At 37.7% G+C, this 27398-nt stretch overlaps 1 protein-coding gene across 1 annotated transcript in view; it reads left to right on the plus strand.

Moving 5' to 3' along the window:
- Positions 1–588: 588 nt before the first annotated feature.
- Positions 589–27398, plus strand: part of SEPTIN14 (septin 14) — a 44675-nt gene continuing 17865 nt past the window's right edge. Inside the window, exons 1-4 of the mRNA XM_032430894.1 lie at positions 589–694; positions 1071–1266; positions 9814–10000; positions 12680–12841. Of these exons, the coding sequence (XP_032286785.1) occupies positions 604–694; positions 1071–1266; positions 9814–10000; positions 12680–12841 (636 nt within the window). The 5' untranslated portion in view covers positions 589–603. The remainder of the gene's footprint in view (positions 695–1070; positions 1267–9813; positions 10001–12679; positions 12842–27398) is intronic.

The raw sequence follows: 27398 nt of genomic DNA on the forward strand, positions 1-27398 counted from the left end.
CGCTTTTCTGTTCAGAGGGTTGTTGCTATTCTTTTCTTCGATCTCCTGTTGAGTTCGTAGGTGTTCAGAATGGTTTGATCCCTATCCAGCTGAATTCCTGGGACCAGACGAAATCCAGGTCTCCTACTCCTCTGCCATATTGCTGAGCCGTAGCTTCTTAAACCATCAATAAAAATTTCTTTCTTGTGGGTCTCCTTTTGGGTGGGTGGCACACATCCTGCCCCACTCACACTACTAGTTTTGGAGTTTGTTCTGTCCTTCTTCAGATTGATTTCTGGGGTATTTAGGATGATTTTATAGTTATCTATTTGTGTTGGTGAGACAGGATGAACCTAGGGTCCTCCTATTCCACTACCATCTTCCACTTCCTCCTCCAGATTTACTATTTTTTTAATTGAAGTAAAAATCTATGTGTTTGTACAAAGACTTATTTGCTCACAAATTTACTTCATTTGAATATTGTCTGAGTTACAATATTCAAATGATAATTCTAGTTTCTTTAACATATATAAAATTATATTTTTAAATGATATTACTAATTCTAATTAAATATTTTATTTTTATTTTTTTAAGCCCAAAGGAGATAGTGTCCGTTGTTTAAAAATGCTTGGTCATTTTGGTTTTGAATGTTTGCCTCATCAGTTGGTGAACCGATCTATCCAACAAGGATTCTCTTTTAATATTCTCTGTGTGGGTAAGTGCCTGATTTCTCATCTCAATTATTAATTAATTTTTGAAATGCTCATTTCAACTTATCTTAAGTAGTATAACACTGGTGTTGTTAGTTCAAGACCATGGCTGTTGATCTGTATTTGTTTCCGTCATGTTAGTCATACTACTTAGACTTTTGTTCTTTAAAGGTTTCAGTGCTCTTCAAAATCTGATTATCTTTGTGTTTATATTTTCTATATTATATTAATGACTGAGAGAGTCAAGAGAAGCATGTATACTTTAATGGATATTATAGTCATTGATGTATTTGAGACCCTTTATAACACTTTAGGGGTTAAGTGTCTTACTTCTTCTCAGCCATCTCATGCCCCTAGATAATGTATCTATGTTTATTACAGGGGAAACTGGGATTGGAAAATCAACACTCATTGACACATTATTCAATGCTAATTTGAAAGACAAAAAATCCTCACATTTTTACTCAAATGTTGGACTTAAAATTCAGACATATGAACTTCAAGAAAGTAATGTTCAATTGAAATTAACCATTGTGAAGACAGTGGGATATGGTGATCAAATAAACAAAGAAGCCAGGTTAGTGTTTTCGTATTTTATTTATAAAAGATTTTCTTATTTCAAGGAATTTAGTTTCTTTGTTGATATTTCCTCTGGCTATATCTCTCCCATCTGCCTCTATCTTCACATAGCCTTTTCTGCTCTCCTTGTGTCTCTTTTAAGGACATTTGTTGTTTGATATAAGATGTACCTAGATAATCCAGGATGATCTTATTTATATAAACACTCTTTATTGTCAGTAAGATTAAATTTATGGATTTAATTACTGGTTTTATGGATTAGAATGCAGACATATCTTTTTGGGTCCCACCATTGAATCCACTGTTCCTACTTTATAAGATAAGATTGAATTCTTAAATAATTTTTAAAATAGATTTTCCCACTTATTTACTTGTTGCTTGGGGCGCCTGGGTGGCTCAGTCAGTTAAGTGACTGCCTTCAGCTCAAGTCATGATCCCAGAGTCCTGGGATCAAGCCTCGAGTTGGGCTCCCTGCTCAGTAGAGAGCCTGCTTCTCCCTCTCCCTCCGCTCCTCCCTCCTCCCACTCATGCTCTCTCCTCTCTCTCACTCTATCTCAAATAAATAAATAAATAAATAAATAAATAAGATCTTTATTTACTTGCTGGATTACTTGTTTTCTATCACTTATCCAAGTAATAAATAAATTTATTTCTGTAAAAATTTAAATGTACCAGATGATATAAAAACCCACTTAGCCAAACATAAGTATTTTGAGCCTTTTCTTTTTCCAAAAATAGCCACTATTATAAGTTTAATAAGTGTCCTCTCAGACCTTATGTTGTCATTCCACTACTGAACTTTTGTAGTAATTAAAATATGTTTGAAATCATACAGAACAAACTTATTTAAACTATATGGTGTATAATTAAAAATGCATAAAACCTTTATGAACAGGTTAATAGATAATTCTGAAAGAAACATCCTATGTAAATATCTTTCTATTCAAATTATGACTGATGCCCATGGGCCTCAGGCATTACCTTCCTTGATCACAACCTCTCATCAAACTCAGAAGAATGTAAAATGTTTGCCAGTGGCTGGGGAGAAGGAGGAATTAAGAGTTATTGTTCAATGGATATAACATTTTAATTATGCAAGATGAACAAGTTCTTCAGGTCTTCTGTATGAAAGAAGATTTAACAGTATATTTAACAGTACTTCATTGTACATTCAAAAATTTGTTATGAGAGTAGATCTCCTGTTAAGTGTTCTTACCACAATTAAAAAAACCCTATGGGATGCTGCAAAAGTATTGCTTAGAGGGAAATTTATAGCATAAAATACTTATGTTAGGAAAAAAAGGGGGGAAAAAGAAAAAAAATACAATCCCAAGTATTGTAAATTTCCATGTTAAGAAACTAGACAAATAAAAACAAATTTACTCTAAAGCAAGAAAAAGAAAGGAAAAATTATACTACAGTAGAAATTGATGAAAACAGAAAAAAGGACAGAAAATCAATTAAATCAGCAAATTAATTTTGCTGGTTATTTACAAAAGTCAATAAAATTGAAAACCTTTAACCAGACTGAGCAAGCAAAAGAAATGAGAAATCAAATATCACCAATATCAGGAATAAAAAAGCAGACATTATTACTGATTTTACAAAAATTAAAAAATAAGAATACAACAAATAAGTCAATGCCTATAAATTCAACAACTTATTTTTTATTTTTATTTTTTTAGGGTGTAAGCTGCTTGGATTTGAATTTAATTTTTTTTTATTATGTTCAGTTAACCAGTTTATAGTAAAGTCAACAATTTAGATGCTTTTAATCTATGGCCTTTATTATTATTTTTTTTTTTTTAAAGATTTTATTTATTTATTTGAGACAGAGAGAATGAGAGAGAGAGAGAGAACACATGAGATGGGGGAGGGTCAGAGGGAGAAGCAGGCTCCCTGCTGAGCAGGGAGCCCGATGCGGGACTCGATCCAGGGACTCCAGGATCATGACCTGAGCCGAAGGCAGTCGCTTAACCAACTGAGCCACCCAGGCGCCCCAATCTATGGCCTTTATTGTGCTGACATAAATTCCTTTTATACCTAGTTTCATGAGTTATTTTTTTTAAATCATGAAAGGATGTTGAATTTTGTCAAATACATTTTCTGCAACTATTGAAATGCTCATATGATTTTTATTTTTCAATCAATGTGGGGTTTATAAATCAATTTCCTTATGTTGAATAACACTTGCATTCTGAAGATAAATCCTTCTTTATGATCCTGTATGATCCTTTTAATTTGCTATTTAATTCAGTTTGCTACGTATTTTGTTGATCTGTGTTCATTAGGGATATTGCCTGTCATTTCTTTTCTTTATTATTATTGTTATTATTATTATTGTTATTATTATTTGTATCAGGATAATTCTGAGCATTCAAATGAGTTTAGAAGTTTTCCCTTTAATTTTCTGGAAGAGTTTAAGTATTGGTGTTAATTCTTCCTTTAATGTTTCTTAGAATTCAATACTGAAGCCATATGGTCCTGAGTTTCTCTATGTTGGTAGATTTATTTTTTATTTTTTATTTTTTTTTTTATTTATTTTTTTTTTTTTATTTTTTTTTTTTTAAAGATTTTATTTATTTATTTGAGAGAGAGAGAATGAGAGACAGAGAGCATGAGAGGGGTTAGGGCCAGAGGGAGAAGCAGACCCCCTGCCGAGCAGGGAGCCCGATGCGGGACTCGATCCAGGGACTCCAGGATCATGACCTGAGCCGAAGGCAGTCGCTTTACCAACTGAGCCACCCAGGCGCCCCGGTAGATTTTTTTTTTAAAGATTTTATTTATTTATTTGACAGAGAAAGAGATAGCTAGAGCAGGAACACAAGCAGGGGGAGTGGGAGAGGGAGAAGCAGGTTTCCCGACGAGAAGGGAGCCCGATGCAGGGCTCGATCCCAGAACCCTGGGATCATGACCTGAGCTGAAGGCAGATGCTTAACGACTGAGCCACCCAGGTGCTCCTCCTCTGATCAGTTTGAAACAGTCCTTTACTTGAAATCAGAGACAGATTCTAAATAGAATACTCTGAAGTCACCAAATGTGCTCATCAGACATAATATACTCTTTTTTTTCTCAAGAGAATCAATGATTCATTGGATTTTACTGTACAAACATAATGGAATTTGTATGCGCACACACTGTGCTAATGAGCTTCTTCCTTTAGAATATGTAAATGAACCTACTTGGATTAACTCTGGGAACAGGGGTGAGAACGAACAACCGCCTCATAAACAAATAGGACCCCAAATGTCCGTTAGCCTGCATTCTGTTTTAGGGGGAAGGATGTGATTTATAACATTTATCAAGTTCTATGGCAATAAGTCATTTTACAATGACATCCTATGGTATTTACACATATCCATGAGATGAACATTTCTACAATCCATATGTTGGTAGATTTTTGATTATTTATTTAACCTCATTATTTGTACAAGAATACCTCATTTTATTACTCTTCACTTAATTGTTCTTGTCAGATATGTTTTTGTTTGTTTGCTTGAAAAATTGAAGGTTTTTGGCAAATCTCTGTGAAGCAAGTCTATATGGTTTTTCCGACAGCATTTGGTGATTTTGTGACTGTGTCACATTTGGTAATTTTGGCAATATTTCAAAAATTTTCATTATTCTATTTGTTATGGTGATTTATGATCAGGGATTTTTGATGTTACTATTGTAATTGTTTTGTGGCCCAATGACCTGTGCCCACAAAAGACAGTTAATTTAATTCAAAAATTTGTGTGTGCTTTTAAGGTTTTTTTTTTTTTAATATTTTTTAAATTTTATTTTAATATGTTATGTTAGTCACCATACAATACATCATTAGTTTTGATGTGGTGATCCACGATTCATTGTTTTTGTATAACACCCAGTACCCATGCAACATTCTCCAGAATAGATCACATCCTAGGTCACAAATCAGGTCTCAATCGGTACCAAAAGATTGGGATCATTCCCTGCATATATTCAGACCACAATGCTTTGAAACTAGAACTCACTCACAAAAGGAAAGTCGGAAAGAACTCAAATACATGGAGGCTAAAGAGCGTCCTACTAAAGAATGAATGGGTCAACCAGAAAATTAAAGAAGAATTTAAAAAATTCATGGAAACAAATGAAAATGGAAACACAACTGTTCAAAATCTGGGCTAACCCATCCCCCCACCTCCTCCCCTCTAAAAACCTCAGTTTGTTTCCTATAGTTGCTCATAATATATTCTTATAATTGTTTGTATTTCTTTGGTGTTGGTTGTGATATCTCCTCTTTCATTCATGATTTTATTTATTTGGGTCATTTCTCTTTTCTTTTTGATAAGTCTGGCCAGGGTTTTATCATTTCATTGATCTGTTCTACTGTTCTTTTGGTTTCTATTTCATTGAAAACCCAGGTGTAGGGTTAGGTTGTGTATTTGAGACCTTTCTTGTTTTTGAGAAAGGCTTGTATTGCTATATACTTTCCTCTTAGGACTGCCTTTGCTGTATCCCAAAGATTTTGAACAGCTTATTTTCCGTCATTTGGTCTTCTATATCACTAATTCTCTCTTCTGCCTCATTTATCCTAACAGTTAGAGCCTCCATTTTTGATTGGACCATTTTTGATTTTTTTCCGTCTTGTTATTTTGTCCAGAGGAGAATAGATGAATGAGAGAACAAAATGCTAACAGGGTAACAACGACCCCAGAAAAATATACACTAAACAAATCAGAAGAGACCTGAAACCGGGGAAAAAGAAAGGGAAAGAAAGAAAAGAGAAAGAAAAAAAAAAGAAAAAGAAAAAGATAAAAAAAAAACCACTAACAAACAAACAAACAAAGAAAAAACAGAATATGATCAAATATTATCAGGCTGGTGCATAGATCAGTGCCACACATTAGATTTTGGGCATATTTTGTTCTGTTAGAAGAAAGTGCCTCCCAAAACTTTAAAGAAAAAAAAACATATATGTACAAAAATAAGGGTAAATACGATGAAGGGATAGACTATGACTGGAAAGATGAAAATTATAGAAGATTTTATAAAAGGAATTGATAAGATAAGAAGTTGGTTGAAAAAAGAAAGAAGAGGATTTAAAAAGAAAAAGGGAGAGAATGTGATCAGGCAGGAGACTAGAACAAAGCCATACACTAAAGATTTAGGGTATATTTTGGTCTGTTAGAAGAAACTGTATCCCAAAATTTTAAAGAGAGAACAACTTATATATATAAACCAAAAATAAGGTTAACTACTATGAAGGGATAGAATATGATTCTAAAAATGAAAAATAAAAGATTTTTTAAAAAAGGGATTGATAAGATTTTGGTTGAAAAAGGGAAAAAGAAAAATTCAAAAAAAAAAAAGGATAAAGAAAGTTAAAAAAAAATTAACTTTGAAAGACTAAAGAATCATGGGGGAAAAGCCATGAATTCTATGTGCAGTATTACCCTAGCGCTGGAGTTCTGCCGTTCTCATTGATCGGTAAACTTGGTCTTGGCTGGCTGTTCTTGCTGATCTTCTGGGTGAGGGGCCTGTTGCCGTGGTTCCCAAATGTCTTTGCCAGAGGCCGAATTGCCCCACCCTTGCTGGGTCCGGGCTAAGTAATCTGCTGGGCTTTGCTCTCGGAGCTTTTGTTCCCTGCAAGCTTTCCGTACAGCTTTGGAGGCCAAGAGTGAAAATGGTGGCCTCCCAAGCTCCGCCCCGTAGAAGCGGAGAACTCGGGGCCCCGCTCCTCAGTGCGCCCCCAGAGAAAAGCAGTCAATCACTCCTGCCTCCCCGGTCTCCGGCCTCACTCCGTGCTCACCCAGCCTGTGACCGCGCATTTCTATCTCTGGCACCCGACCCCATGTGGAGTCTCCAAACCCAGCAGATCCATGCGGTGCACTCCCGCGCCGCTCCTCCGGGGGAGGAAGGGGAGTCTCCCCAGATCTGCCGCTTGTTGGGTCCCTGCTGGAGAGCAGTGGCCCGACTGTGCCGTGGATCACGGTTTATGACAACCCCAGCTGAGAGCCCACGCCTGGGCTCCGTCTCTGCAGCTGGCTTCCCTGCTCCGATCCCTGGGAGCTCTGCCGCACTCAGGCATCCCCGGTCTTTCTGTGACCCCGAGGGTCCTGAGACCACACTGGCCCCGTGAGGGGTCCACCCCCTGCTTAGCCACTGGAGCGACGTCCCTCAGTGGAGCAGCTTCTAAAAGTTCCAAATTTGTGCTCCGTGGTTCTATCACTTGCCAGAAGCGGCCGATGGAGGCCCCCTCCCCCGCCGTCTATCCTTCCGAATATCGCCTCGAATTCACTTCTCCGCACGTCTTACCTTCCAGAAAGTGGTTGCTTTTCTGATTAGAGAGTTGCTGCTATTCTTTTCTTCCATCTCCTGTTGAGTTCGTAGGTGTTCAGTGTGGTTTGATCCCTATCTAGCTGAATTCCTGGGACCAGAGGTAATTTAGGTCTCCTACTCCTCTGCCATCTTTGTCCTCCCCCCCACTTTTGTTGATTTTGATGGCAGTTTTCCATGCCTCCTGGATCTGAATATGTCTGTTTTTTCCCCCAGGTTAGGGAAGTTTTCAGGTATTATTTCTTGAAATAAATTTTCTGCCCCCTTTCTCTCTTCTTCTTCTTCTGGGAGTTCTATACTATGGATGATACTATGTTTGATGGAGTCACTGAGTTCCATAAGTCTATTTTCCTTTTACATAATTCTTTTTTTTCCTCTTTTGTTCAGCTTGGTTACTTTCTTCCATTACTCTGTCTTTTGGGTCACTAATTCATTCCTCTGCTTCTTCCTTTCTTCCATTCATTCCATCAAGCATGTTTCTCTTTTAGTTTATTGTGCCCTTTGGCTCTGTTGTTTGTTCCTTATCTCTTTCTTAAGGTTCTTACTCATGTCTTGCACTCTTTTCTCAATTCCAGTGAATCCTCATAATCATTGCTTTAAATTCTCTATCAGGCATGTTTCTTTTATTTGTTTTGCTTTGAATGGGCTGTGGCCTTGTCCTATTCTTTCAATTTATGTAAGTTTCTCTGTCTCCTCATTTTGTCTACCTCTTGGTGTCTGTTTGTGTGTGTTAAGAATGTCAGCTATGTCTTCTCTTCTTGAAAGTAGTGACTTTATGAAGAGGCCCTGTGCAGTGTCCCCTGTGTACTGGAAACTGACACTTCAGTAGAGTATCCTATGTGTGTTGCTTACATCCTGCTTTTGTGTCTGAGTCACTTTTCCTTTCAGTTCAGTCTCCTGCACTGACTCTCTGCCTATTGTGGGCTGTGCTTGTTCTCTGTGGTGTTAGTGAGACCTAGGCAAGGCAGCTCTTAGGGGTTACACCTGCTGAAGAACTTGGGGATGGGGCAGCAGCTTTAGCAAAATTTTCTTTATGCAATAGTCTTATGCTGGATCCCTTGAAGTGCAGGGGCAGCTGGGGGCTGGGCTTCAGTGTGAGAGGGTGTGGGTTGCTGGGCACTGTGTGTGGTGATAGGTGGGCATAGCTGAGTCAGGTGTGCAATGGTGACTGTGAACCCAGCAGCTGGGCCGGGCCCATATGCAACTTAATGAAATTTTCCCTGAGCCCAGGGCTGAGGCTAGCAGCATTGGAGTGTGGGAGTCCTCAGGAGAACTCATGGGCATGGCACATTGCTAATAAGTTAGTTAGCTAGTGTCTGTGCAGCCCAGGGTCCTGCAAATGGCCCTGTGTTTATGATGGAAAGTGGCACCTGCCAGCTCCCTCATTTTCAGGGAAATCTCCAACATGCTCTGAAATCAGTAAAAACAGATGTGTCTCCTGTTTGCCCTCAGCATTTTGTAGACTGCCGTTTTTTTTATATTACCTCCATGCACAGGCTGCTGTCTCTTAAGGGTAGTGACACAGCTGTTACAGCTATTACCAGCCCTCTGGGCTTGCCCAGTGCTGAGTCAGCTGGCATTTAAAGCTCCAGGTTCCAAATCCCCGTGGTTATACAAACTCATGGAATTCAGCTCCTCTGGTTTTTAAAACCAAAAGATATGGGGATTTGTCTTCCCTCTGTGAGCTCCGTGGTGCAAGGACCTATTTCTCTCCCCTCTCTGCACATGCAGCTCCCTCCCAGTCTTCCTCTACCTTTCTGACCTTCCTAAACTTTCAGATGCAGCTTCTTCTTCTTCTTTTTTTTTTAAAGATTTTATTTATTCATTTAAGAGAGAGAGCACAAGCAGAGGGAGGGGCAGAGGGGGAGAGAGAGGGACAAGCAGTCTTCCCACTGAGCAGGGAGCCCAACGCAGAGCTTGATCCCAGGACCCTGGGATCATGACCCGAGCTGAAGGCAGATGCTTAACCTACTGAGCCACCTACATGCCCTAGATGCAGCTTCTTCTCTATATTTAGCTGTGAAATTTGTTTTGCCAGTCTTTGGATCTCTCTCTGATTTACTGACTTGGATGTGGATGATATTTATTTGTAAACATGGGATGTGGTGAGCCCAGTGTCTTTCTACTCCACCATCATCCCAAGCTCCCCCATATTAATTATTTATTAAATGGTGAAAAGACAGACTATAGGTGTTATTAATCCGTCATGCTAATCTGTTGAAATAATCTTTTTTTTTTTTTTCAGCTATCAGCCTGTAGTTGACTATGTAGATGCTCAATTTGAGGCCTATTTTCAAGAAGAATTGAAAATTAAACGTTCCTTCATTGACTACCATGATTCCCGTATACATGTGTGCCTTTACTTCATTTCACCTACAGGACATTCTCTGAAGTCCCTTGATCTATTAACTATGAAGAACATTGACAGTAAGGTGTGTTAGATAAATCCAGTAGTCTATCAAGATTTGATAATTATTTTGTGATAATATATAATTTGAAGGTATTTGCATACAAGAACTTGTTAATTTTAATATGTTAAAATATAATTTTTCTTTTTAAAGAAGATTTTATTTATTTATTTGACAGAGAGAGGGAGATAGTGCAAGCAGGGGGAGCAGCAGGCGGACAGAGAGGGAGATGCAGGCTTCCCTCTGAACGGGGAGCCCAACTCAGGGCTTGATCCCAGGACCCTGGAATCACGACCTGAGCTGAAGGCAGACACTTAGCCAACTGAGCCATCCAGGCACCCCCAAACATAATTTTTTCTGTTAATCTTTAAAGCACTGCTCTTAGTTTCCAAGGGATGGCATTGCAACATACCACAAACTTAGTAGTTCAAACAACAGAAATTAATTTTCTCACAGTTATGGGAAGTAGAAGTCCAAGATGAAGATGCCACCAAGGTTTTTTTTCTTCTAAAACCTCTTTTTCTGAGTGATAGATGGCTGCCTTCTCACCATGTCCTCACATGGTCTTTCCTCTGCACATATCTGATGTTTCTATATGTCTGTGTTTCCTCTTCTTATAAGCACACCAGTCTCATTGGATTAGGGCCTATTCTAATGACTTTATTTTCACTTAATTACCTCTTTAAAGAGTCTTGTTCTGAGATACTGGGGGTTAGGGTCTCAACATATGCACTGGGGAGGGATGATACATTCAGCACATAATAGCATTTGATAAATTTCAACCTTAGTTTGCTTTCCAGAAAAATTTAATTAGGTATGTATTAGGAAAATAAGATAAAGGTTAAAAAATATTAAAATAAAAATTTATGGTTTTTTTGTGATTAAAGTCATAGAGGTTGTGGTAATTTGGCTGTATTTTTAAAACTGAATTCATTCTACAGTAGTATAAAACAATCCCATTAACATTACCTGTTACCACTGATTGTGTGATACCACTAAATTAATTTAGTGTACAGTATTGATGAAAGTCTCTTCTGACTTTTAGTACTCAGTTTAAGAAATTAAATTGATAATGAATTAATTTGACTATCATGAAGTTTTCATGATCCTGGCTAGTGGTCCTATCACAGAGTATTCAGAATGTAGTATGTATGTATATATTTTTTCCAATGGAGGGTAAATATACATGTGAAAGAAACTTTTATGTTATGTGTTCTTTTCTACACTTTCTTAAGTTGAAGAGAGAAAAAGTTCTAAAATTTGGTTTGTTTTTATCAAAGAAGGCCTGACCTTTGCTATGTATTGTTCGAACTGGAAAAAAAAATTTGTACCTAATCTTATATGTCACCAAGTTGTTGAAAGAAGTTAGATTTCTAGTTAAAATCAAGAGCTGCCTCAATTTCTTGAGTATTACTATATTCAATTGCCAGGGACACACAGTTTTATTTTTAATTTTATGGGTAGCTCTTATCATTAAACAATTTCCAGATACAGAAAATTACTATTTTTTTTTACAGGAACATTACATAAAGGGGTGAGCAGTGGTGTATGTGTGTGTGTCTGTTGTCTTCTCTTCTAGGTTGCCTAGTTCCCTTCTGCAATAAGTGACTTTCATTCCTCAAATCTGAACACCTAAAGAATTATTAACATGGAAAATTTCCATTTGTTATGTGTTAAGGTTTTACTATCATTAGAAGATAGCTTTCTCAGCAATACAATCCAAGATATTTATGTTAGACTTGAACCTACCTTAGTAGTTGTGTGCTTTTTACTGTGGAAGGTATTATTTAAGATTCTAAAATTAGATAAAAATTTGAACATCAGTGTTATATTGAGGCCCTAGATTTGTACAAGGATTTTTTAAAATGAACTTTGAAGAATCTAAAACAAAAACAATATACCTAGAACTGACTTTTATGCACTCTTACTATATCACAGAACTTGACATTATGTAGCTATGATTTAATAAGATACTTTAACAGTAATAAAATATTTTATAATTTTGCACATTTTTAATTTCTACAAAGTTTATTAAAATGTAAATGCATGGAGACAGGAGTGATCATACTGTAGAACTAGGAAGAAAAGTTTATGAATAAAATTTCAACCTCAAATATGCAATACAGAAATAGTACCTTTTTACAAATTACAAATGAAGATATTTGTGAGCAAGGTATTATACACATATACACATAGACTCAGTCTTCAGAGTATGGTAACAAAAAAGGGTCTATTATTTTAGGTGGCCTTTGGAAAACACAAGCAAATATATCTACAAAGATGGATTTATGGAGAGGGTGATGAAAATGAATGACATGTAGAAGGACAAAATTAATTTAGTGTACAGTATTGATGAAAGACTCTTCTGACTTTTAGTACTCAGTTTAAGAAATTAAATTGATAATGAATTAATTTGACTATCTTATTCTACTACTCACATTTTACTAACTCCAAATGTGTTGAAAGTGTAAGAAAGTTTGAGAAAAGAAATTTGAAACTTCTAAACCTGAATTCTGATAAAATATTAATCTTCAAAAGTAATGATTATTTTGGAAAGCCATTTTGTGAAGAAGGTATGGTAGTAGCCAGTGATTATCTAGTTGTAAAAATTTATTGTCAGAGGTTGTGAGGTTTTGACATAAAAATTCCAGGATTAACAACAAATCCTCAATGGTGAGATTTTGTTTGCTTCTTTATTTACAGGTGAACATTGTACCACTGATTGCCAAAGCAGATACAATTTCTAAAAATGATTTACAGAAATTCAAGTGTAAAATAATGAGTGAATTGGTTAGTAATGGCATCCAGATATATCAGTTTCCAACAGATGATGAAACTATTGCTAAGATGAACTCTTCAATGAATGTAAGCTTTTAACTATTGAATATCAATTCTATTTTGTGTGGGAATAAAAATATAATTTGTAAGTAACAATATTAGTAATAAATTGTAACTTGTATCTGACAAAGAGACTTTAAAATCTATTGTGGGAAATCTCTTTTCTCTCCTCCCCTCCACTCCCCTCCCCTTCACCCCTTCCCTCCCTCCTTCCCCCCCCCCTTTCTTTCTTTCTCTCTTCTCCTCCCCTCCCCTCTCCTCCCCTCTCCTCCCCTCTCCTCTCCTCTCCTCTCCTTTCTTCTCCTCTCCTACCTGTCAGATCTCCTCACCAACCATAGGCAACCACTAATCAACTTCCCTCTCTGTAGATGATTTCTCTGTTCTGGACATATCATATGAATAGAATTAATGATATTTAGTCTCTTTATGTACTTATTGGCTATTAGCATATCTTCCCAGGAGAAATGTTTGCTTATATCCATTTTATAAGGATCTGGAAAATGGAAAAAAAGATCCATTTTAAGTGAGCTTTTGTCTCTTTATCATTGAATTGTAAATTCTTTATGTATTCTGGATATAAGTTCCCTATGAGACATATAACTTGGAAATATTTTCTCCCAAGCTGTTGGTCATTTCCTTTCTTTTTGCTATCATTTGAAACACAGAAGGTTTAATTTTGATGAAGTCCAATTTATCTATTTGTTGTTGTTGTTGTTGTTTATATTTTTGGTGTGATATCTAAGAATATTTTGCCAAATCCAAGGTAATAGATATTTATGTTTTCTTCTAAGAGTTTAAAAAATTATGGAAAATACACATAACATGAAATTTACCATCTTAAATATTCTACAGTGTACAGTGGAGTGGTATTAATCATTCACATTTTTGTGCTCCCATCATCACCATCTATCCACAGAACTGTTTTCCCACCTTGCAAAACTAAAAGCCTGTATCTAAGAAACAGTAACTCCGGGTGCCTGGGTGGCTCAGTTGGTTAAGCGACTGCCTTCGGCTCAGGTCGTGATCCTGGAGTCCTGGGATCGAGTCCCGCATCGGGCTCCCTGCTCAGCGGGGGGTCTGCTTCTCCCTCTGACCCTCTTCCCTCTCGTGCTCTCTGTCTCTCATTCTCTCTCTCTCAAATAAATAAATAAAATCTTAAAAAAAAAAAAAAAAAAGAAACAGTAACTCCACATCACCCCTCCCCTCAGCCCCTGGAAACCACCATTGTACTTTCTGTCTATAAATTTGACTATTCAAGGTAGTTCCTGAAAACAGAATTATACAATATTTGCCCTTTAATGTCTGTACAGATATCTCTTTGAGTCCTGCTTTTAATTACTTTGAGTACCTTCCAAGAAGTGGAATTGTTAGATTTTATGGAATTCTGTTTAATTTTTTGGAGAACTGTCACACTGTTTCATTATCAACTACAGCTTATCTACATCCTAGCCAATGCTTCTTCTTTTCTGTTTTTTTTTTTTTTTCCTTAAATAATAGCTAGTCTTAATGGTTGTGAGCTGGTATCTCACTGTACTTTTGATTTGAATTTTCCTAATGATTACTGAAGTTGAGCATCTTTATACGTGTTTTTTAAGTTTGTATATCATCAGTGGAGAAATGAGTAAATATCCATTTTATTTAGTTTTCTGATTTGTTGGTGTGCTGTTGTTCATAGTATTCATTTATGATTATTTTTATTTCTGCAATGTTGGTGGTAATGTGTCTCATTTCTGATTCTAGTAACTTGAGTCTCTTTATCTTGGTTGATCTGGCTAAAGGTTGGTCAATTTTGTTGATCTATTCAAAGAACCCACTTTTAATATCTTTGATTTTTCTATATTTTACTGTTCCTTATTTCATTAATTCACACTTTACCCAGCATTATTTCCTTCCTTCTGCCTGCTTTAGGTTTAGATCTTCTTTTTTTTTAGTGTCTTAAAATGAATGGTTAGGTTGTAGATTTGAAATTTTTCTTTTTTCTTTTTTTAAAATTTAAAATCAATTAAATAACATATAATGTATTATTAGTTTCAGAGGTAGAGTTTAGTGATTCATCAGTTGCCTGTAACACCCAATGCTCATTACATCATGTGCCCTTTTTAATGCCCATCCCCCAGTTACCCCATCCCCCCACCCACCTCCCCTCCAGCAACCCTGTTTGTTTCCTATAGTTAAGAGTCTCATGGTTTGTTTCCATCTCTGATTTTGTCTTATTTTATTTTTCCTTCCCTTCCCCTCTGTTTATCTGTTTTGTTTCTTGAATTCTACATGAGTGAAATCATATGCTATTTGTCTTTCTCTGGCTGACTTATTTTGCTTAGCATAATAACCTCTATTTCCTTCCACGTCATTGCAAATGTTAAGATTTCATTTTTTGATGCCTGAGTAACATTCCATTATATATATATATATCACATCTTCTCTATCCATTCATCATTCAGTGGACATTCAATGGACATTTGGGCTCTCTTCATAGTTTGGCTATTGTTGATAATGCTGCTACAAAACATTGGGGTGTATGTACCCCTTCAAATCAGTATTTCTGTATCCTTTGGGTACATACCTAGTAGTGTAATTACTGGATCTTAGGGCAGTTCTATTTTTAACTTTTTGAGGGAACCTCCATACAGTTCTCCAGAATGACTGCACCAGTTCGCATTTCCATCAATGGTGCAAGAAGGTTCCCCTTTCTCCACATCCTTGTCAACACCTCTTGTTTCTTGTGTTGTTAATTTTAGCCATTCTGGCAGGTGTGAGGTGGTATATCATCATGGTTTTGATTTGCATTTCCCCGATGATAACTTACGTTGAGCATCTTTTCATGTGCCTGTTAGTCATTTGTATGTTCTTTGGAAAAGTGTCTATTTTTGTCTTCTGTCCAGTTCTTAACTGGATTATTTGTTTTTTGGTTGTTGAATTTGATAAGTACTTTATAGGTTTTGGATACTAACCCTTTATCAGATATGTCATTTGCAAATATCTTCTCCCATTCCGTTGGTTGCCTTTTAGTTTTGTTGATGGTTTCCTTTGCTGTGCAGAAGCTTTTTATCTTGATAAAGTCTCGATAATTTACTTTTGCTTTTGTTTCCCTTGCCTCAGGCGATGTGTCTAATAAGAAGTTGCAAGGCTGAGGTCAAAGAGGTTTCTGCCTGTATTCTCCTCTAGGATTTTGATGGATTCCTGTCTCACATTTAAGTCTTTCATCCATTTTTAATTTATTTTTGTTTTATGGTGTAAGAAAGTGGTCTTGTTTCATCCTTTTGCATGTTGCTTTCCAGTTTTCCCGACACCATTGTTGAAGAGACTGTCTTTGTCCCTTTGGATATTCTTTCCTGCTTTATTGAAGATTAGTTGACCATAGATTTGAGGGTCCATTTCTGGGTTCTCTGTTCTGTTCCATTGATCTATATGTCTGTTTTTGTTTCAGTACCATATTGTCCTTTTTTTTTTTTTTTTTTTTTAAGATTTTACTTATTTATTTGACAGAGAGAGAACACCAGCAAGGGGAGCTGCAGAGGGAGAGAGTGAAACAGGCTCCCCACTGAGCATGGAGCCCGATGCAGGGCTTGAACCCAGGACACTGGCATCATGACCTAAGCTGAAGGCAGACGCTTAACTGACTGAGCCACCCAGGCACACCAGTACCTTACTGTCTTGATGGCTACAGCTTTGTAATGTGGCTTAAAATCCAGAATCGGGATGCCTTCAGTTTTGTTTTTCTTTTTCACAATTGTTTGGCTATTTGGGGTCTTTTCTTGTTCCGTACAAATTATAGGATTGGTTGCTCTAGTTCTGTGAAAAGCGCTGGTAGTATTTTGATAGAGATTGCATTAAATGTGTAGATTGCTTTGGGTGTAGTATCGAAATTTTAACAATGTTTGTTCTTCAAAACCATGAGCACAGAATGTTTTTCCATTTATTTGTGTCCTCTTCCACTTCTTTCATAAGTGTCCTATTGTTTTCAGAGTATAGATTTTTTACTTCTTTAGTTAGATATATTCCTCGGTATCTTACCATTTTTGGTGCAATTGCAAATGGGATTGATTCCTTCGTTTCTTTATCTGTTGCTTCATTAGTGGTGTATACAAATGTAACAGATTTAAGAGGAAGATGGCAGAGGAGTAGGGGGCCCTAATTTTGTCTGGCCTCTGGAATTCATCTACATAGCTATCAAATCTTTCTGAACATCTGTGAACTCAACTGGAGATCTAAGAAAAGAATTGCTGCAATTCTACAAATAGAGAACCAACTACTTTTTGCAAGGAATCCCAGGCCGTATATCAAGATAAACCATGGGGGCAGGGGGAGGGAACCTCCATAAGCCGGCTACTGGAAAGTGATATAGCAGTAGAGTGCAAAATCAAAACTTTTAGATGTCTGCTCCAGTGAGGGATATTCCTGTCTGAGGCACTCAGGTGGCAAAGTGGGCAGAATCCTAGGTGGAACAGTGTGGTCTCAGGATCCCTGGGGTCACAAAAAGAATGGGGGTGCCTGAGTGCTGCAGAGTTCCCAAACATTGGAGTAGGGAAGCCGACTGCAAACAGAGAGCCCAGGAATGGGCTTTCAGCTGTGTTGCCATAAACCATGAACCTTGGCCGGTCAGGCAACCACTCTCCAAGCAGGGGCCCAACAAGAGGCAGAACCGTGGCAAGACTCCTCTCTATCCCCCAGGGGGGAGTGGTGAAAGTGCATGCCACAGGAGTCTGTAAAGTTCGGAGACTCAAAATGGGGTCAGGAGCCTGAGATAAAAATGCTTGGTCACAGGTTGGGTGAACACAGAGTGTAGATGGAAACCAGGGAGACAAGAGTGATTGACTGCTTTTCTGTGAAGACTCACTGAAGAGGTGGGGGGTGCAATATTTCAGATCCCCAGCTGGAGATTGGGAGACCGCAATTTTGATTTTCATCCTCTAAAGTGGTAGAGAAAGCTTTCAGGGAACAAAAGCCACGTAGAGCAATCTGAAGGCATTCACAACGAGCCTGGCCTCCTGGCAAGGGCGGTGCGATTCTGACAGGGCAAAGACACCTGAGAATCAGCACAACAGAACCCTCCACCAGAAGATCAGCAGGAACATCCTAATACCAAGTGTTTTTTTTTTATTTTTTGTTTTTTTCATTGAAAAAAATATATTTTTATTTTTATTATTTAAAATTTTTTATTATGTTCAATTATCAAACATATAGTACATCAAAAATATTGATGTAGTGTTCAGTGATTCAAGACTTGGGTATAACACCCAGTGCTCATCACAGCACGTGCCTAATATCTATCACCCAGTTACCTGATCCCCCCACCTCCCTCCCTTCTGTAACCCTCAGTTTGGTTCCCAGGGTCCAGAGTCTCTCATGGTTTGTCTCCCTCTCTGATTTCTTTCCATTCAGTATTCCCTCCCTTCCCCTGTGGTCCTCCACGCTATTCCTTATATTCCACATATGATGAAACCATATGATAATTGTCTTTCTCTGCTTGACTTATTTCACTTAACATAATCCCCTTCAGTTCTATCTATGTCGATGCAAATGGTAGGTATTCATCCTTTCTGATGGCTGAGTAATATTCCATTGTATATATGAACTGCATCTTCTTTATCCATTCATCTATTGAAGGGCATCTTGGCTCCTTCCACAGTTTGGCCATCGTGGACATTGCTGCTATGAACATGGGGAGCATGTGCCCTTCTTTTCACTACATCTGTATTTTTGGGGTAAATACCTAGTCGTGCAAATGCTGAGTAGTAGGGTAGCTCTATTTTTAATGTCTAGAGTCACCTCCATACTGTTTTCCAGAGTGGCTGTACCAGCTTACACCAACAGTGCAAGAGGGTTCCCCTTTCTCCATATCCTGGCCAACACTTGTTTGCTGTCTTGTTAATTTTTGTGATTCTAACTGGTGTAAGGTGGTATCTCATTGTGGTTTTGGTTTGTATTTCCCTGATAGCTAGTGTTGTTGAACATTTTTTCATGTGTCTGTTAGCCATTTGTATGTCTTCTTGGGAGAAGTGTCTGTTCATGTCTTCTGCCCATTTTTTGACTGGATTATTTGTTTTTTGGGTGTTGAGTTTGAGAAGTTCTTTATAGATCTTGGATGCCAGCCCTTTATCTGTAATGTCATTTGCAAATATCTTCTCCCATTCTGTGGGTTGCGTCTTAGTTTTGTTGACTGTTTCCTTTGCTGTGCAAAGGCTTTTTATCTTGATGAAATCCCAATAGTTCATTTTTGCTTTTGTTTCCCTTGCCTTTGGAGACATGTCTTGAAAGAAGTTGCTGTGGTCAATGTTAAAGGGGTTGCTGCCTATGTTCTCCACTAGGATTTTGATGGATTCCTGTCTCACATTGAGGTCTTTCATCCATTTTTAATTTATCTTTGTGTATGGTGTAAGAGAATGGTCTAGTTTCATTCTTCTGCATGTGGCTGTCCAACTTTCCCAACACCATTTGTTGAAGAGACTTTTTTTCCATTGGATATTCATTCCTGATTTGTTGAAGATTAGTTGACCACAGAGTTGAGGGTCCATTTCTGGAGACTCTACTCTGTTCCATTGATCTATGTGTCTGTTTTTGTGCCAATACCATGCTGCCTTGATCACAGCTTTGTAATATAGCTTTAAGTCAAGCATTATGATACCCCCAGCTTTGGTTTTCTTTTTCAACAATCCCCTGGCAATTCGGGGTTTTTCTGATTCCATACAAATTACAGGATTGTTTGTTCCAACTCCGTGAAAAATGCCAATGGTATTTTGATGGGGATGGCACTGAAAGTGTAGATTACTCTGGGCAGCATAGATATTTTCACAATGTTTATTCTTCCAATCCATGAGCATGGAATGTTTTTCCATCTCTTTGTGTCTTCCTCAGTTTCTTTCATAAGTGTTCTGTGATTTCTAGAATATAGATCCTTTACCTCTTTGGTTAGGTTTATTCCTAGGTATATTATGGTTTTTGGTGCTATTGTAAATGGGATCGATTTTTTTAAATTTCTGTTTCTTCAGTCTCATTATTAGTGCATAGAAATGCAACTAATTTCTGTGCATTGATTTTGTATCCTGCCATGTTGCTGAATTGCTGTACGAGTTCTAGTAATTTGGGGGTGGAGTCTTTTGGGTTTTTCACATAAAGTATCATGTCATCTGTGAAAAGAGAGAGTTTGACTTCTTCTTTGCCAATTTGAATGCCTTTTATTTATTTTTGTTGTTTTATTGCTGTTGCTAGAACTTCTAGTACTATGTTGAATAATAGTGGTGAGAGTGGGCATCCCTGTCATGTTCCTGACCTTAAGAGAAAAGCTCTCATTTTTTCCCTATTGAGAATGATATTCACTGTGGGCTTTTCATAGATGGATTTATGATATTAAGGTATGTTCCGTCTATCCTTATACTTTGAAGAGTTTTAATCAATAAAGGATGCTGTATTTTGTCAAATGCTTTTTCTGCATCAATTGAGAGGATTGTATGGTTCTTGTCTTTTCTTTTATTAATGTGCTCTATCACGTTGATTGATTTCTGAATGTTGAACCACTCTTGCATCCCAGGAATAAATCCCACTTGGTCATGCTGAATAATCCTTTCAATATACTGTTGGATCCTATTGGCTAGTATCTTGGTGAGTATTTTGGCTCCATGCTCATCAGAGATATTGGTTGTAATTCTCCTTTTTGATGGGGTCTTTGTCTTGTTTGGGAATCAAGTTAATGCTGGCCTCATAGAACAAGTTTGGAAGTTTTCCTTCCATTTCTATTTTTTGGAACAGCTTCAGTAGAATAGGGATGATTTCTTCTTTAAATGTTTCACTCTTTAAATGAATTCCCCTGGGAAGCCATCTGGCCCTGGACTCTTTTTTTTTTTTTAAAGATTTTATTTATTTATTTGTGAGAGAGAGAATGAGAGACAGAGAGCACGAGAGAGAGGAGGGTCAGAGGGAGAAGCAGACTCCCCGCTGAGCAGGGAGCCCGATGCGGGACTCGATCCCGGGACTCCAGGATCATGACCTGAGCCGAAGGCAGTCGCTTAACCGACTGAGCCACCCAGGCGCCCTGGCCCTGGACTCTTGTTTTTTGGGAGATTTCTGATTTCTGCTTCAATTTCCTTGCTGGTAACTTGTCTGTTCAGATGTTCTACCTCTTCCTGTTTCAGTCTTGGTAGTTTATAAGTTTCCAGGAAAGCATCCATTTTTTCCAGATTGCATAGCTTTTGGCATATACCTGATGGTAATAAGTTCTAATAATTGTCTCTATTTCCTTGGTACTGGTTGTAATTTCTCCCCTTTCATTCATGATTTTATTAATTTGGGTCCATTCTCTTTTCTTTTGGGTAAGTCTGGCCAGATGTTTATTGATCTTATTCATTCTTTCAACAAACCAATTTCTAGTTTCATTGATCACTTCTACTGTTCTTCTAGTTTCTATTTCATTGATTTCTGCTCTAATCTTTATTATTTCTCTTCTCCTGCTTGGTTTAGGCTTTATTTGCTGTTCTTTCTCCAGATCCTTTAGTTGTAAGATTAGCTTGTGCATTTGGGATATTTCTACTTTTTTGAGAGAGGCATGGATGGCTATGTACTTCCCTCTGAGGACCGCCTTTGCAGTATACCCTAGGTTCTGAGCCAATGTGTTTTCATTTTCATTGGTTTGCATGAATTGTTTAAGTTCCTCTTTAATTTCCTGGTTGACCCATCCATTCTTTAGCAGGATGCTTTTTAACCTCCAAGTGTTTGCATTCCTTCCAAATTTTTCCTTGTGGTTGAGTTCCAGTTTCAAAGCACTTTGGTCTGAAAATATGCAGGGAATAACCCCCATCTTTTGGTACTGATTTGTGAGCCAGTATATGATCTATTCTGGAGAAAGTTCCATGTGCATTAGAGAAGAATGAGTATTCTGTTGTTTTAGGGTGGAATGTTCTGTATATATCTACGATGATGTCTCTTACTATTAATGTATTATTATCAATATGATTATTTATTTTTGTTATTAGTTGGCTTATGTAGTTGCTGCTCCCGTTGGGGGCATAGATATTTACAATTGTTAGACTTGCTTGTTGGATAGCCCCTTTAAGTATGATATAGTGTCCCCCTACATCTCTTACTACAGTATTTGGTTTAAAATCTAATTAGTCTGTTATGAGAATTGCTACCCCAGCTTTTTTGAATGCCATTACCATGATAAATGGTTCTCCATCCCCTCACTTTCAGTCTGGATGTGTCTTTAGGTTCAAAATGAGTCTCTTGTAGACAGCATATGGATGGGTCCTGCTTTTTTCTCCAATCCGGAACCCTGTGCCATTTCATGGGTGCATTTAGGCTGTTCACTTTGAGAGTAACTTTTGAAAGATATGAATTTAGTGCCATGGTATTGCCTGTAAAGTCCCTGTTTCTATAGATTGTCTGTGTTAATTTCTGGTGCATATTACTCTTGGGATCTTTCTTCTTTTATAGAATCCCCCTAAATGTTTCTTGCAGGGCTGGCTTGGTGGTCACATATTCTTTCAGTTTCTGCTGGTCCTGCAAGCTCTTTGTCTCTCTGTCCATTCTGAATGACAGCCTTGCTGGATAAAATATTCTTGGCTGCATGTTCTGTCATTTAGTATCTGAATATGTCTTGCCAGCCATTTCTGGCTTGCCAGGTCTCTGTGGATAGGTCTGATGTTATTCTGATGTTCCTCCCTCTCTATGCAAGAAATCTCTTCCCCCTAGCTGCTCTCAGGATAGGCTTCCTTGGCTCTAAGATTTATAAGCTTCACTATTATATGTCAGGGTGTTGATATATTTTTATTGGTTTTGGAGGGGTCCTCTCTGCCTCTTAGACACGAATGCTTGTTTCCAGATTAGGAAAGTTCTCAGCTATGATTTGCTCAGTTACACCTCTGGCCCTCTCTCTCTCCACCCCCTTAGGGATACTAATAATTCTGACATTGGAATGTTCATTGTGTCATTGATCTCTCTAAGTCTATTTCCATGGGCTACTAGTGCCTATCCCTATCTTCCTCAGCTTCTTTCCTTTCTATCAGCTTATCTTCTAGATCTCTAATCTGTTCTTCTGCCTCATTTACCCTGGCTGTTAGAGTATCCAGTTTAGACTGCATCTCATTCATAACATTTTAAATTTCGGCCTGATTAGATCTCATTTCTGCCCTTAGAGATTCTATATTGTCACTAATGCTTTTCTTCAGCCTAGCTATTGACTTCATGATTGCTATCCTGAAGTCTGTCCCTGCCATCGTGCTTATATCTATATCCATTAGTTCTGTGGCAGAGGACATTGTCTCTGGTTCTTTTCTTTGTTGGGAGTTCCTCCTCCTCCTTATTATGTTGAGGGATCATTGAGGGAATGGACACAGTCCAAAATATCGACCACGCCCCAAGCAAGATGCTCCGTAGAAAAAATCTGAAGTGGTCGAACGCTACCACAGATACACCACTAAAGCCAAGATGATCCAAATCAATAAGATGAAAGAAAAAAGAAAAGAGAGAAAAAAAAGAGGGGGAGGTGGGGAGAGAGATTATAATCTCTCAGGGTGGACACAGCAGGGTAATGCTCTGTTGCTTATACTACCATGTGGAGTCTCTGTAAGCAGGGCTCCCTCCCCTCCACAGTCCTCAAAGTTCTTATCTCCCCTAAATCCACTCCGCACCTCCTACCTTCCAGAGGTGCTTGCTTTTCTACTTGTAGACTTGCAGTTTTGTTCTTTCAGGCCTCTGATTTCTTGGGTGTTCAGACTGTTTTGATAATTATCTAGCTGTCTCCAAGGGATGAGGCAAGCTTAGGTTCCCCCTATTCCTCTGTCATCTTAACTCCTCCTCAAATCATATTTGAAAGGTAAACCCTGTAGTTAGACTTAAATTTCAATTCTACCTTCTGTATTTAAAAGTGATAGCATGCTTAGAACAAACTATTCTAAAATTTGTATGGAACCACAAAAGACCCCAAATAGTCAAAATAATGTTGAAAAGAAATGCAAAGCTGGAGGCATCATATTTCCAGACTTCAAGCTATATTACAAAACTGTAATCATCAAGACATGATGGTGCTGGCACATAAACAAACACATAGATCAATGGAACAGAACGAGAACCCAGAAAAGTACTCTCAACTCTATGGTCAACTAACCTTTGACAAAGCAGGAAAGAATATCTAATAGAAAAGAGACAATCTTTCAACAAATGGTGTTGGGAAAATTGGACAGCTACATGCAGGAGAATGAAACTGGACTACTTACACCATACACAAAAATAAATTCAGGAGTGCCTGTGTGGCTCAGTCTGTTGAGCATCTGCCTTTGGCTCAGGTCGTGATCCCAGAGTCTTGAGATTGAGCCCTGCATCGAGCTCCTGACTCGGCGGGGAGTCTGCCTCTCCCTCTCCTACTCCCCCTGCTTGTGCTCTGTCTCTCTCTCTTTATGTCAAATAAGTAAGTAAAATCTTTTTAAAAATTCAAAATGGAGGGGCGCCTGGGTGGCTCAGTCGTTAAGCGTCTGCCTTCGGCTCAGGTCATGATCCCGGGGTCCTGGGATCGAGCCCTACATCGGGCTCCCTGCTCGGCGGGAAGCCTGCTTCTCCCTCTCTCACTCCCCCCTGCTTGTGTTCCCTCTCACTGTGTCTCTCTCTGTCAAATAAATAAAATAAAATCTTTAAAAAAAAAATTCAAAATGGGTGAAAGACCTAAATGTGACACAGGAATCCATCAAAATCCTAGAGAAGAACACAAGTAGCAACCTCTTTCACCTCATCCCCAGGAACTTCTTCCTAGACATGTCTCCAAAGGCAAAGGAAACAAAAGCAAAAATGAACTTTTGGGACTTCATCAGGATAAAAAGCTTCTGCACAGCAAAAGAAACAACAAAACTAAAAGGCAACCTATGGAATGGGAGAAGATATTTGCAAGTGACATATCAGATAAAGGGCTAGTATCAAAAATCTATAAAGAACTTATCAAATGCAACAGCCAAAAACCAAATAATCCAGTCATGAAATGGGCAGAAGACATGAACAGACATTTCTCCAGAGAAGATATACAAATGTCCAACAGGCACATGAAAAAATGCTGAACATCACTCGGCATCAGGGAAATACAAATCAAAACCACAATGAGATACCACCTCACACTAGTCAGAATGGATAAAATTAACAAGTCAGGAAACAACAGATGTGACTCTTAACTATATGGAATGAACTGAGGGTTGCTGGAGCCAAGAAACAGACTCTTAACTATTTGATAACAAACTGATGGTTATCAGAGGGGAGATGGGTTGGGGGATGGGTTAATTTGGGTGATGGGGCAATTTGGTGATGGGCATTAAGGAGGGCACTTGATATAATGAGCACTGAGTGTTACATGCAACTGATGAATCACCGAATTCTCTCCCTGAAACTAATAATACATTATATGTTAACTAACTTGAATTTAAACAAAACAGAACAAACCAAAAAAACCCATATCATCCTATCCACAAATATGAGTCAAGAATTCATGAGATAAAAGGATGTAAAGTATGACACCATATATTTAAAATGTGGTGAGGGGGAATAGAAATTTAGTTCTTTTAAGATGGGTTCAAACTTAAATGACCATCAACTTAGTATAAGCTACTATACACATAAGATATTATATATAAAACTAATGGTAAAAAAAATAAAAAATCTAAAATAGATAGTAAAAAGAAAAAGAAATAGAAGAATAACACTAGAGAAAAACATTAAACCACAAGGGAAGAATACAAGAGAAGGAGGAAGAATGAGAGAACTATAAAAACAACTGTAAAACAATAACTGGTAATAAGTACTTATTATCATTAATCACTCTAAAGGTAAATGTTTTAAATAATCCAAAGACAGAATTACTGGACGTATAAAAAAGCAAGACCAGATGAATGGATAAAGAAGCTGTGGTCCATATATACAATGGAATATTACTCAGCCATCAGAAAGGATGAATACCCAAGTTTTACATCAACATGGAGGGGACTGGAGGAGATTATGCTAAGAGAAATAAGTCAAGCAGAGAAAGTCAATTATCATATGGTTTCACTTATATGTGGAACATAAGGAATAGCATGCAGGACATTAGGAGAAGGAAGGGAAAAATGAAGAGGGGGAATCGGAGGGAGAGAGGAACCATGAGAGACCATGGACACTGAGAAACAAACTTAGGGTTTTAGAGGGGAGAGGGGTGGGGGGATGGGTTAGCCAGGTGATGGGTATTAAGGAGGGCATGTACTGCATGGAGCACTGGGTGTTATACGAAAACAATGAATCGTGGATCACTACATCAAAAACTAATGATGTATTGTATGGTGACTAACATAACATAATAAAATAAAATTTAATTTAAAAAATAATAAAATGGTTAAAATGGCAAAAAAAAAAAGCAAGTCCCATATGTTGTCTATAAGAGATTCACTTCAGACCTAAAGACACACACAGATTAAAAGTGAAGGTATGAAAAAACATTTAAGTTGTAAATGGAGGGGTGCCTGGGTGGCTCAGCTGTTAAGTATCTGCCTTCGGCTCAGGTCATGATCCCAGGGTCCTGGGACCAAGCCCCGCATCAGGCTCCCTGCTCCACAGGAAGCCTGCTTCTCCCTCTCCCACTCCCCCTGCTTGTGTCTCTCTCTGTCAAATAATTAAATAAACTCTTTAATAAAAGATGTAAAGGAAACAAAAAGAAAATTGGAATATAAGAAGCAAAATAGGGAAAACAGTATGTAAATTCCTCAGAAAGTTAAAAATAGAGCTATCCTATGATCCAGTAGTTGCACTATTTGGTATTTACCCCCAAAATTAAAAAAAAAAAAACCACCCTAATTCAAAGGGATACATGCACCTGTATGTTTATAGCAGCATTATTTACAACAGCCAAATTATGGAAGCAGCCCACATGTCCATCAATAGACGAATGGATAAAGAAGATGTGGTTCATATATACAATGGAATATTATTCAGCCATAAGAAGAATGAAATCTTGCTATTTGCCATGACATGGATAGAGCTAGAGAGTATAATGCCAAGGGAAGTAAGTTAGCCAGAAAAAGACATATACCATATGATTTCACACATATGTGGAATTTAAGAAACAAGACAAATGAGTAAAGGAAAAAGAAAGAGAGAGAAGCCAAGAAACAGACTCTTAAATATTTGATAACAAACTGATGGTTATCAGAGGGGAGATGGGTTGGGGGATGGGTTAAATAGGTGATGGGGATTAGGGAGTGCATTGTGATGAGCACCAAGTGTTGTATGGAGGTGTTGAATCACTACATTGTACACCTGAAATTAATATTACACTATATGTTAACTAACTGAAACTTAAATAAAAACTTTAAAAAAGAGTAAAACTATTTAAAAAATCCACAGGATCTTATACAATTCCTATCTTCCCTGAGCCTGTTAACTTATATATACTATGGGATCACTGATATGACTATTGAGGCTTCTTGTAAAACTTCTTGCAAAGTCCCTGATACACGGTGTCTAGATATAACAAATAAGTACTAATTCTGTTTCTTCCATTTTCTTTTGTTATTTTTCATACACCATTTATCTTAAGATTTCACAAACTAGTTTTCTGAATTGAAAAGCTGAGTAATGTAAGATTTTT

The sequence above is a fragment of the Phoca vitulina genome, unplaced genomic scaffold (genome assembly GCF_004348235.1).
Source record: "Phoca vitulina isolate PV1807 unplaced genomic scaffold, GSC_HSeal_1.0 scaffold45, whole genome shotgun sequence".
NCBI classification, from domain to species: Eukaryota; Metazoa; Chordata; class Mammalia; order Carnivora; family Phocidae; genus Phoca; species Phoca vitulina.